The sequence below is a fragment of the Papaver somniferum genome, chromosome 9, assembly GCF_003573695.1.
Source record: "Papaver somniferum cultivar HN1 chromosome 9, ASM357369v1, whole genome shotgun sequence".
In the NCBI taxonomy this organism is placed as follows: Eukaryota; Viridiplantae; Streptophyta; class Magnoliopsida; order Ranunculales; family Papaveraceae; genus Papaver; species Papaver somniferum.
In genome coordinates this window covers 190,399,163-190,411,861 of record NC_039366.1, presented here as the reverse complement: position 1 = coordinate 190,411,861, position 12,699 = coordinate 190,399,163, and the positions used below count along the sequence as shown (strand labels likewise).

The following is a 12,699-nucleotide window of genomic DNA, read 5'->3' as shown; positions in this document are numbered from 1 at the left end:
AACCAGCAAATATCTCGAATATCACCACCTTTGAGACACAAGTGGAACTTTTTTAGAACACTGTCTTGGGTCTTTAAATGTAAGCAATGCAGGATAAAGTCAAACTGAAATCTGTACTGCGGAGTACTCTACGAAGCAGCTCACCATGCTGCTTGGTTAACTTTACGGGAAAAAAATGAAACAAACCCCAAAATTTCGAGAAGAATTGGAAAGCAAACTCATCCTCCAAATAAACTGACTTTAGAATGATCTTTATCTTATAAAAGGTCCAATAAAGATCTTTACCTTACAAATCCACAAACTAATATAGACAAAACAAAGTTTGGACTGGGAACTCTATCAAGCAACCATGAAAAGGCCCGTGATTCGAATATTCTGAATAAATAAAACAAAACATGGAAACTAAGGAGTTTCTCAAGTAAGCAGAGACTCTGTTTCACAAGGAAGATAAAACAAGTTCTTCATTTTCTGTTTTCATCCTACACATTTCATTGAGTTTCTTGTATTTGGTCTTTTTGAGGATACAAGAGGACTCTTTGTCCAGTAGCTTTGCATTGGTTTGCTCAAGAATGTTTGGCCTCGAGCATAGCAATAAATCCAAACATCTTCAATTCAGTTCCAAGTACTTTCTACTGTCTCATACCGATCCCTAAGACTACCCTGTAGTATAAGAATATTGTTTAACAAAACAAACTATTAAATAATCTGCATGGTGATCTATGTATTTACAAACATGTTAATCAATCAACGTAAATATATATACGATCATTAAATCGAAATATCCACTTACATGCTTTTCGAAGTGCACAGGAAGCAGCCCAGGGGCCACAGTATCAATCCAACTTCCGAATCTTCTTTTTGAAATCTGCCAACCCTGCATGATTTAATCATATCAAAGACATTAGTACTTTAAACTTTCTAAACATTAAATCCAAATGCAGGGCTGTGTTCCGAATGTGACTGTTTTTACTTAATTGTCAGTATTGGTGTGAAGAATTGTATCTGTTGACTTCGTTCAGCAGAAATCCTGCTGAGTTGGGGTGTGAGTATTTGGATCGATCTAGGGTGGTCTTCCCATTCCGGAGGTTATACCAAGTAAATCACTCCAAGAATCAGCAAACCAGGTCAGTTGCATTATCCACAATTTGCAACTGAATTGCTGCATCTCGACTTGAACTTGCCTTGAGCAGGCGTCAAGACACAGCATTGCCATCATAATGCAACCTAGGATGTTAAGATAGTTTAATCTATCACTTTCCGAAAAGTTCAGTTGGGTGTATGCAAAGCCAAAATTTATCAACGGACTTTTATCATGTGTTGCAACCTAATAATTCGGAGCTTTGTTAACCAGAGATGCTGATACTGATATTTTGTGACAGGTACATCAAGACCTCCCCAATTGACTATTTGTGATCATAATCCGAATAACGAAAGTGTAATGAGCCCTAACATACGTTAATCATCAGGCCATTCATCGGACTCTAGTTACCGCAGCATTTCGGTAGTGTGCTTTGTGATTTATCTTAGTGTAAAACTAATTGCATGGAGGAAAGTTGTGGGTTTGGTTGTTCAGGCAGGAAGTGATGCATCTTACAGTGACAATCATGGAATTCAAGAATGTACATTAGCATAGTTGTTTTCTTTTTGCTATGTTAATAGAGTGTTATTCAACAGTAATGAGTTAAGAAACAACTTGTAACATTGTTTTTTAAACATTTTCAGTAATACTTGGAATCAATTCGATGACTGATGTTTGAAGTCTCTAAAGAATTACCTCTCCTATGGTTCATGATGTATGTATATATGGTCATAGAATGAATCTCTAGTCTGGAAATTTTGGGAGCGCTATGCCAGGAAAAAAAATCAAGATAAAAATCATTAAATGAGTCAATTGCTAATATACCTGTGCAATATCGTTGACGTGCTCATATGTATCTCTCAAGAATTTGATGAGATCCAATGGATTTTTTGTATCATAGTTTGTAATTACAGGCCTTCCACCTACATCTTTCACTCTCCCAGCATGTGCATCATAAAAGTGTTGACGGATGCAATATGGAGTACTAGCTTCTGTAACCAAATGTTCCCAGTCAGAAATTGGGGCTGCCACTGGATTCCACCCAAGTTCGGCCATTGTAATTTTACAATTTTTACCCATGGATCCACGTAGGCTGTATCTTATTGCGACTAAGTTATCAACTTTTTCTTCTGGGTCCATGAAATTTGGATGGGCAAGAAGGTGTCTCCATTTCTTTTCGTCCATCATTTTCTTACAATAAGAGCTAAAAACATTAAAAGTAAATTAGTGATATGAGTCATACGACAATCATAGACAATAGATGGTTAAAACAATTAATAGTATTATATGTAACGAAAGATACACAACAAAATTCATTTATTTATACGTTATAGATAGACAAATTTCTACCTGTTCCCGCGTAAGCATTTCAGAAATGAAGTGATATTTGGCCCCATCCTGCCTGGGATAAACCCCTTGATTGACTCAATAAGTTCTGCTAAAGATACAAATCATGTGTCCTGAGACTCTTCGTCTGAAACCAGCAACATAAGGTGTGAGTAACTTTTTATTACTATTTTGTAACACAACAAAAGTACAACGCTGATTTCTGGGTTTACAAATGTCTTTTATTCAAAAGAGAAATATCATGAACAGATAACTAAGAATTAACTAAAATTGTGGGTACAGTTTTATTCGGGCAGTATGGTTTAGTATGCAATTAGCTCATGCGGTCATGCAAGGATAGACAACTGGATTTCTGTCTGGTTTGGTCTCTATACCTCATCCCCAATAGACAACATGGAATTTCCGGAACTAGGAGCTGCGGTATGCTAAAGGCAAGGTGCCACCATCTCGATTACCTCACAAAGAACCAACTTACTATCAACTGATATTATCAACTCCTAACTAGGCTGTTTGATCTAAGTTCCTTTTCCAAAAAAAAAAAAAAGAAAAAAAACCTTGCAGTGTGTACCTGTCAAAATTTCGCAATCCTTTAGCTCGGGATACCTATAATTCTTGTCGTACTCATGGAACACGATCTTCTCAGCATTTATACTTTTAATATATAAGCCTTGCTCTTTAAAACCCACTAATGAATTCGTCACTCTTCTGCAATATTGGTATCAAAGTTTAATACAAACACTAACTAATATTTTCTAGTCAAAAGTTTACATGGCAAAAGAAAAAAAAAATACTAGTTTTACACAATCAAATAACTAAATTACTCACAGTATAATTGCAACCAACATTTGACCCATTTCCAATTTGCCAGGCCACTTGCTAGAGAGGGTTTCCACCCATAATTGCTCAGTGCTGAAGCTACTAAGAACGTCTTTCAAACAAGTACTCCACCCTGCGTGCATGCATGCTCGAGCACCATTGCTAGGCATCAAATTCGTAAGTATACCACTGTAGCTAATACAGTGCGGCATCTTATTCCCAAGTATGAGGCCTAAACTTTGGCGGTAATCACCATCTTCCGCCAACTTCCAAGGTATCTGGTTGGATACACTATTCTTCGTGCGATAATGCAGTTCTTTCACCTAACCAAACAGAAAGACAATTGATATTAGCATTAATAACATCACCTATCATTACTTCAAATGCTTAAGTGATCTAAAGTGACACTCCAAACCAATTTACCCAAGAATACTAATCTTTCAAACTTAAATATATAATTCCTAAACCCGGTTAGCAGACCTGAATCCAATCAACACTATGCATCTTACGACCACCGTTTCTGCTTTGCCAGAGAAAGTCTTTTTTATACTTGTTCAAAAAACTTAGCTACATTAACAAAAAGTTTCAAAACAGACGTAACATGATTCGTGATTGGTACTGAAACAGCTTAAGTAAGGTAGTACCACCAGAAAAGTCTTAGGATTTAGCTTTTCAGCTATGCATTCTTTTTAATAGCTTATCAGCAAGGTCAGAGAAGGTGGCAGCAGAGACCATGCCTCAGTGAACAGGCACCCTTAAATATTTTCTAGGAGTACTTAACTTTAAAGTACTGAGTAAAGTTCCTTATAAGGCTCCTATGCACATTGGAAGTTAACGTGAGAGTGAATTTAGCATGACTAATATACAGATGAGTGGATAATAAGTTGACAGTAAGCAAATAATACCCCATACTACTGTTACACTTGCATAATATTCATTGTGTATATTCCACTTATAATATATCGGATGAGTTAGACCATGGTTACCCATACATGTGCAACCCAGGCATGGCAAAATAATATAAAACGCATGAGTTTTGGAAATTTACCTTAGCTTTGTCCTTTTGACTCCCCAGATTTCTCGAGTAGAAAGGAAAAAAAAAATGTAAGGTGATTCTTTTCTAGTAAAATTGACTTGAATTCCCCAACACGTTCCTAGTAAAAAAAAGAATGTAAGTCCATTAATATAATAAGTAAGGTAAGAGAATACTCACAGAGGGGAAGCGGTTGATAATCTTGAATTCTCCAACACGTTAAACAGTGCACCGTTAAGTAACGAGATCTTTCCGTGCTCAACTGAATACATAAAACAGTTGAGTTTCCCCATTTTGCATGCATACAGTGCACATAAAGACTCGAGTCCACAAGACAGAGATGTATCTTCTCTTCGGTTTTTGGAGGAATGGGTAATTTTATACCTTTAGACCACTCGCCATCTTTCAAATCATACAACCATATTTCATCCTCTAACACGGATATCATATTGTTACCAATAAAATACGACTGAATATTCTGAGGACTTTTTGAGAACATCGAATTCGAAGAAGATCCATCAATCCATTTATTTGACGCGGTATAATACGTATAATAACGTGCTCCCTCAGTCCATAAGTATAGCTCATCTTTTTTCACGTGGTAAGCAAATGAAGAGACAGATGAATTCGCTGGTAATCCATGAATCACACCAACTGCTGTACTTAAATATCCTCCTTTAGACAAAGCAAAATGTTCTCCGGATGTAATACTTCCACTACCTCCTATAAGACAACTACCCCCAAGTTTTGAAGCAAACGAAATATGACCACAGCCAGCAAATTTAAGATCATGGGATGTTGACCATTCCTTCTTTAGAATATCATATGACAAGTTTTGTTTTTGTGCTATGCCATCTTTACTAGCACCACCATGACAGTGTAGAATATAAGTATCTGAAATGATGGAAGTAGATACAGCAGATAGATTTGAGTTATCAAAGCTTGCGACATCTTCTATCAATAGACTTCTATTAACCCCTCTTACAATACTATACCATTTCCTCTCTAATCTAGATGTATCCCATAGAGAAAGGATTATCAATGGTTTGTTAACAAATGATATACCTCCCAACAATTCCAAAAGCTTTTGATCATCATTCTCCTCAGTATTATCCTACAAAAAAACACCAATGAAAGGTTAAAAGGTGTCAATGACATCGCGTTTATCACTATCAACAATCAAAATGTAATAATATTCAGTGATAAAGGGAGAGACGAAGTAACTTACTTGATTGCCAGTCTGAGTACCAGAAGAAGTACCAGCACCTGAAACAATTCAAAGCATCAAAGAATGAATCATTAATTCCAGCGGAAGAATGTTCCGACGTTTAACAACAACAACACCAACAAATTAACCTAATCTCCTTCAAGCTAGATATAGCATCCGTTAGACTACAAAAGTGTTTGAAAGGCACAGAAACCAAAGGCTTCATCACACCTGAATGTGATTAGGGAGTTCTTAAATTTCTCTGTAGCAAAATAAATGGCCTATATCAAAAGATTTTGCTCCAGAATTACTAAACAAAAACCCTAGAAACTATAATTGAAAGAAGAAGAAAAAAAACCTAGAAATTTTGAGAATACGAGAGAGAGAGAGAGAGAGAGAGAGTGCTTACCCTCAGAATTTCCCCTCTTTTTCTTTCCCATCTCTAATCGACGAAAAGACCACTTAACACTGAGAATATCAAACCCGTAATAGAAAGGGGATAAGTTTTCTATAGTAAGTGAAGAGAAATTTTATAGTATGCTCTCTTCTTCGCTCTTTAGAAAGTTCTACGGTTTTCACTTTCTATAAGGTTTTCTTAGACGAGCGGAAAGCGTTTTATTATTATCATTTTCCTTATTAAAGAAATTAAACCTCTCTTCAACGCGGGAAAATGGTTATATATTCACCAATTGTATTTCTATAATATAAACCCAAGGGTAAGTAACGAGATATTCACATTAATATTAAGAAAATAAAAAATACCTATTAAAATTAGCTAAAGTGTTCGATTTTTTTTTTAGTAGAGTCACACTTCATCCATGTGGAGATACCGACTTCCACAAGCTTGTCTCACGTTAATGAGAAAATTAATCTGGCAAACAGTTGTAAATGATGATTTTATTATAAAGAGTAAAATGGTCATTTTCACGGATAAGGGTAAAAAGGTCATCTTAGAAATCATCTAACGTAGCTTAAGATTGACTATCTATCCTAGACAACACTTGAACTTTCAGCGGGTATGGTGTAATTACCAAGACAAACTAATAGACTTAGGTTCGAGATGGTGCTGAGCCTCTCGCTAACCTTCCTGATCCTCGCTGCCATTGCCGAGGATTTTTTCCTTAAATGAGTGTTTCGTTATTCAATTTTTAAAATTATATCTCCCGTTAACGCGGTAAAATGGTTATATATCCACCCATATATTCTATAATATGATCCCACGCGTGAGTAATGAGATATTCACATTAACACTATTAATAAAATGAAAACGCCAATTGAAATTAGCTAAAGTGCTCGATTTTTTTCGGAGTAGAGTCACATTTCCTCCGTCCAAAGATACGAATTTCCAACGACTTATCTTAGGTTCATGAGAAAATTAGTCTGGTTAACAATTGTACATGATGAATTAATGATAAAGGGAAAAATGATTAGTTTGGGGAATACAATCATCTTAGAAATCATCTGACACTACACGAAATCATGGAATTTGTAACGTTGAAAAAACGTTAGTATCTATATATTGTAACGTCAAAAAAAATGTTGGAAAAGTGTCGTTATTATTAATGTTACAATATTTTATCAACAGTTAATTTGTTACAATAAAATTTTATTAAATAACGGTTTCATTCGTTGGAGTAAATACACCAATGGTTATCTAGTCAGCACAAGATTTATCTGATGTCATTTTGTTGTGACAGATAGTCGTTATTGTGCATATCATAACAGTTATTATGTAACAGTTCGGTGCAACAGATACTGTAACGACGACTTTGTGTGTAACAATTGACTTATTGCCTCATATCCTTCTTTGTAATAGCTACATCAACGATTTTAATCGTTGTTTAATTGATTGTAACGGATTGGATTTAACAGTTATTGTAAGATTGAAAACTGTGATAACTCAGTGTAACGGCTGTCATACGACATGTGTCAATTGGTTCTAACATCTAAAGTAACGGCTTCAAACGTTGATGTTTGATTGTAACATTTTGGATATAACATCTTGTTGTAACTATTCGAATCGTAACACTGACTGTAACGGCTCCAAACGTTGATGTTTGATTGTAACATTTTGGATATAATAGCTTGTTGTAACGATTCAAATCGTACCACTGACTGTAACGTTTACCGTCTGCCACGTGTCTATCGCGTGGAATATATAGACTAACGGATTTAGACGTTGACGATTGATTGCAACAGTAATGAATTTGTCAGGTGTGCTAATTACTAACAGATTTTATAACGTTGATTCGACGTTGGTAAAAAAAATAGTTTTAAAAAAAAAACGTTTTTTTACTGTTATAAATAAGCTCCCATAATTGGACCCTGCAACGCAATGCAACCCATTTCTGAAGTTGCAATACAATTAGTTTCTGAAGCTGCATTTAATTCATTTCTGAACCTGAAATACTGAATTTGAAACCCATAATTCATTTCTCATTCCACAATACATACATTATCATTGTAGCAATATAAGAAATTCATTCATTCACAAATCCATACAACCAATCAATTGAACCAAGTTTTGTCTCCTAAGTCATTCACATACGTAAGTATATACAATTGTCATTCTTACATTGAAAGAACTTCTTAATTCTAAAAAAATACATGGTTCCCTATATGGTTATAATCAAATGACAAGGGTTGTGTTTTTCATCAGTTTCAAAATATAAAAGTGTTTTTCTGCATTATACCTTGGCTGAAAAAAGTTATTCATGATCAGCCAAAAGAACTCGTCCTTTGACATCAGAGTCGCCTTGAATAGATCATGGCATCAGCTATTGCCATCGATTCCAGTATCTTGAAAAAACAACAAAAATGAAACAGAAACTCAAATTAGAAACAACTTTCATAGGAGAGAAATATTCATTCAGTAATTTCGAAAATTCACTTACATGTTCATTGTCATTTTGCAATACATACATTCTCATTATAGACCAACCAATTGAACCAAGATTTGTCTCATCGTTCATTCAGATACCTAAGTATATGTGAGTGAAACAATTGCTTGAGGAAAAAAAACATACATGGTTCCCTCTGTTATAAGAAAATGACAAGGTTGTGTGTTTTAGCAGTTTCTAATATAAGCAAGTTTTTAATGCATACATTCTCATTGTTTTTATATGAACATGGCAACCCAAGCATCAAAAGTTTATATTTGACTGACATGTCACTGGGAATTTATATACATGGTTTCATATGTTAAATTAAGATGAAAACAAACAATTCACTAGTATAGCAAGACTTTACTCACCAATTAATAGAAGTAGAGAAAATAATGTCTCGCTTGGTACAAGTTCTTTTCCTCGCTTGGTACAACTTTGCAAGGCCAACACTGTCTCGCTTGTTTAACCAGCTTCATGATTGACCCCCACATAATGGGACTGATCCGCTTCAGGTGTTCGCATCAATGAATTCTCGAAAAACAAAGATAATGGTATCATCAGTCAACCAAATTTTCAGTAAGTAATGCAAGAAACTCTAATGTGTCAAGAGTTTACCCACCAACTGTAATTACGGTGGTAAGTTGTGCCTTTTAGCGGGAATCATGTGAAACACATACTCAAAGGGATCACAATAGGTAAAGCAAACAAACCTGAGATTACAATGACTTGTCAACTCTTTGCAATAGGTATTCTCCAACTTCAGGTGTTAGCATCAGTGAAACCTCACAAAACAAAAAGAGAATTGTAGCATGTAAGTGTATCAGCCGGAGGTAGTGAATGATAACAAGGAAACTAATAATTATAATAGTTCATCACCAGTAAAATTAGAGAGGAGAATGTTTTACTCGTCAGGTTAGCTGCATTTATCTCCTTCAATTACAACAAACCTAACGACCATAACATCTCCACTCCGAAAACTCGATGGTAGTAAGTTTTTACCTTTTGGCAGAAATCATGTAACATACATACTTGAAAAGAATGAACATATGTAGCTTGAATAGATCATAATAGGTAATGAAACAAACCTGAGATTAAAATAACTTGCCAACTTTATCCATAGTAAGTAATCTCCAGCTTCGGGTGTTAGAATCCATGCAACCTTGCAAAACAAATAATTATAGGTCAGATGCATGGCAGATGAATAAGAAAATGACATATTTGAAGATATCATAATAGGTATGGGTAACAAACCTGAGATTAAAAAGTCAACCTGCGGTATCCCATACTCATGGAATTTGCATATATAAAAGAAACACAACTGATAAACTTCTATATCAACATTCATGTCCACACCAAAGTTCCTGAAAACAGACAAAAAAAAAACAATATGAAATATCAGAAGAGGATACAAGGTTGCCCCTCTTCCCTTCTCCTTTACCCGGGTTAGGGACCGACATTTAAAATGGCGGAGCTAAAAGGGGGGGGGGACGAATAAAAGCAAGTAAATAAAAGACATGCATATATAGATATACACAAAGGAAAACAACCCGATATATTCAGAGAAGTGTATTTTTAATAAATGTTTAAAGTGACAGAAAACTGAAAGGAACTTTTATGTGGTACACTCTAGATAGAGAGAGAAAAAAGACTCCACAAAATATAAGCAACAGTATGTATATATTAGCATAAGGAAAGTTGCACAAAAAACTAGATTTCAAACCTTAGTCTAGATCTTGCAAGACCAACCATTTTGCAGGCAAGACTTAAAAAGCTTTTAGAGTTACACTCTAACTAAAGAGTGACTAAATCAAAAGAATACGATAAAATATTAGAAACAACATATGTATAAAAAGTAAGGAAAGATGCACCAAAATATAAGTTCCAAATTTCTTAATCTACCGGTTGCAAAACCAACCGGTTTGCAAGCCATATTATAAATCCACCTGATACATAATCAGCCAATGTGAAGCATTTGTCCGGGTCTTGAGGAGCATCAGGTACAAGATAGTACACATCAAGAACACCCTCAATTCATACCTTCCTCTCGTCATGATTAACACTCACACCGTGACATATTTCTCCATGCAAGCTGATAACCACATAACCTGTTGCGACTCTCTCCCTTTTTATGTTAACAAGACGAACTTGAGGCTTTCCTTCAGCAGATATAGTATTAGCAGCAGCAGCAGGTTGAATGATCGGAGAATGTATATCAGGGACTTGTGTGTTCTCTACTTTGACAATTGGAATTGTTCTGTTGGCTTGCCATGAAACTGAAAACTGCCTATAACCAAAACCAACCCGCTCAATTCAATAGTTAATTAAAAAATTATAATCTCTAACTATAAAAATTAAGGACGTAAATGAATTACAGATTGAATCTCACCTTTGAGAGAACGCTTAACGCCTCTTGGATCCTGTCCATCCTGCCTTCATTACCAGCTAGAATAAATGAATTGTCTTTTGCACTCGCGGCTATTGAAGAACCAAAATTTCCTTATAGTGATTGTTTTTTGGTAATAGTCGATTAAAATCCTCAGTAATAACTTCGATTAGATTCTTCACCAAAAAATTTAGTAACTGGATCATTGGTAATATCTACAACAGCCAGAAAACCAGCTTCGGATTCATCCTTTCTCTTTTCCAATGACAGCCTTCACCTTTTCCTGAAATCCAAAAGAACCAAAATGTACACAATTAAATTTATTTGAACTCTGAATACCATATGGTGGTCCAATACTCACATACACTTCAAATGCACTTGGATGTATAACTCCATTTTTCCATACATGATCCAGCATCCAGCTCTCACCACGGCAATCAATAAACTTACCTTCTTTTTTGGCCTGTACAATCAATATGGCCAGTAAGGGTTGTCCAGATAAAATAGTTTGAGAATTTAATGTTAAGACCACTAGGTTAGAAAGTACTTACAACTCTGTGGGATTTGTTGGCATGCCAGACTGGTACTAATTATGCAAAAATCATTTCCAAACGTCATCATTAACACCATAAGGGCATGCTGCATCCATCTCATCCCGAGTCTCAAGATTTTTCAAAATGTTGAGGAGTAACTCCCATTTGAATGAACGAAACTTTTGGGGAAATATTGTTTGGACAAATGTCCTGACAAGAGAATCATCATATGTGAAATAAAATTAGTCCTGAAACAAAGAAGTATTTTTGTCAGCCTTAAACAATATCTAGGTAGTTGGTCTATAAAAACTGATATGTACAAGTAGAGCAAACCATAAAATGAAATGCATTGGAGATAATAAGTTACCATGAGAAGGTTCCAGACTTGGTCCTTGAAGGCTGCATGAATGAGCATCCAATCTTTGTAGTCAATTGAATAGTGAACTCGAATGAGTTCCCCTGCACGAGTTGCAAACTTTGATGCATATTCACCAAATGGTCTTCCACATTCATCTATTTCCACCAAGAGTCTGGGAGGAATTTGTGTCTCCTTCAAGTCTGAATCAGATTGAGTTTCATCATGAGAGAGAGAAACTTCATGAGATAGAGAACCATTTTCATAACCACCATCATATGAATTACTACGAACATCGGATGCAAAACTAGTTTCATTGGTAGACAAAACATGATCTGAAGAGTGAAAATCCTGATTTGACAACATTTTCATACCAAACAAACCAAACAACAAACAACATATTAGGCATTTGAACTAAAATAAGAGCAAACCTAGCAGTGAACGAAAATACAAAACCCCAAATTATGGTCGAAATCTATAGAAGTATATTACAACCAACAAAGGTATAATTTTAAAGTAATAAGAACAACATATGAAGAAAAACTTCATAACCATGTAGAAACCCTGAGTTTGGTTGTAATCTATGGAAAGAGATAACAACCAAATACTAAGAATTGCAAAGCAGAAAATAACAACATACAAGTAAATCTATGAAGGAGATACCAACCAACATAAAAGAAACTCTTATTTGAAATATATATTTGAAAGTAAAAGCTACATAGATTACCTCTGGAGAATGAACTAGGTACAAAGATGTATGCGAGGTAAGAGGTACGGAAGAAGAAAGGGATATACGTGAGAATCGCGAAGGAGGATGGTGAGAATGAAGGGAAAGAAATTAAGATCTTAATGTCCCTCTGTTTATAGAGAAGGGTTAAATTTGAAATCATTCTGAAAATTTGAGAAGGGGGGAAATGAAATGTGAGAGGGGATAAGAAAGGGTTTCTCAAATTTGAGAGGTAATTAGAAAAGTTTTCTCAAATTTGAGAGGGAATTGAAATCTAAAAGATGTATCAGAGTAGGGATTTGAGAGGAAACGAAATTTGAGACCCAAAATTGAAA

The 12,699-nt window shown here is 35.2% G+C and overlaps 1 protein-coding gene across 3 annotated transcripts; it reads right to left on the bottom strand.

The window, feature by feature from the left end:
* Positions 1-235: 235 nt before the first annotated feature.
* On the bottom strand, positions 236-6,022 carry LOC113314184. 3 transcript variants are annotated; one of them, XM_026562954.1, is made up of 10 exons: positions 5,891-6,022; positions 5,503-5,540; positions 4,455-5,388; positions 4,290-4,320; positions 3,251-3,564; positions 2,994-3,130; positions 2,429-2,552; positions 1,904-2,282; positions 791-874; positions 236-660 (listed from the first exon to the last, which is right to left on the bottom strand). In XM_026562954.1, coding segments are annotated over exons 1-4 (1,005 nt in total). In that variant the 5' UTR covers positions 5,922-6,022; the 3' UTR covers positions 236-660; positions 791-874; positions 1,904-2,282; positions 2,429-2,552; positions 2,994-3,130; positions 3,251-3,564; positions 4,290-4,318. The 3 variants fall into 3 exon arrangements, with proteins under 3 accessions (XP_026418739.1, XP_026418738.1, XP_026418740.1); XM_026562953.1 differs by having other exon boundaries at positions 4,290-5,388; XM_026562955.1 differs by lacking the exons at positions 5,503-5,540; positions 5,891-6,022 and having other exon boundaries at positions 4,455-4,553.
* Between the last annotated feature and the right edge of the window lie 6,677 nt (positions 6,023-12,699).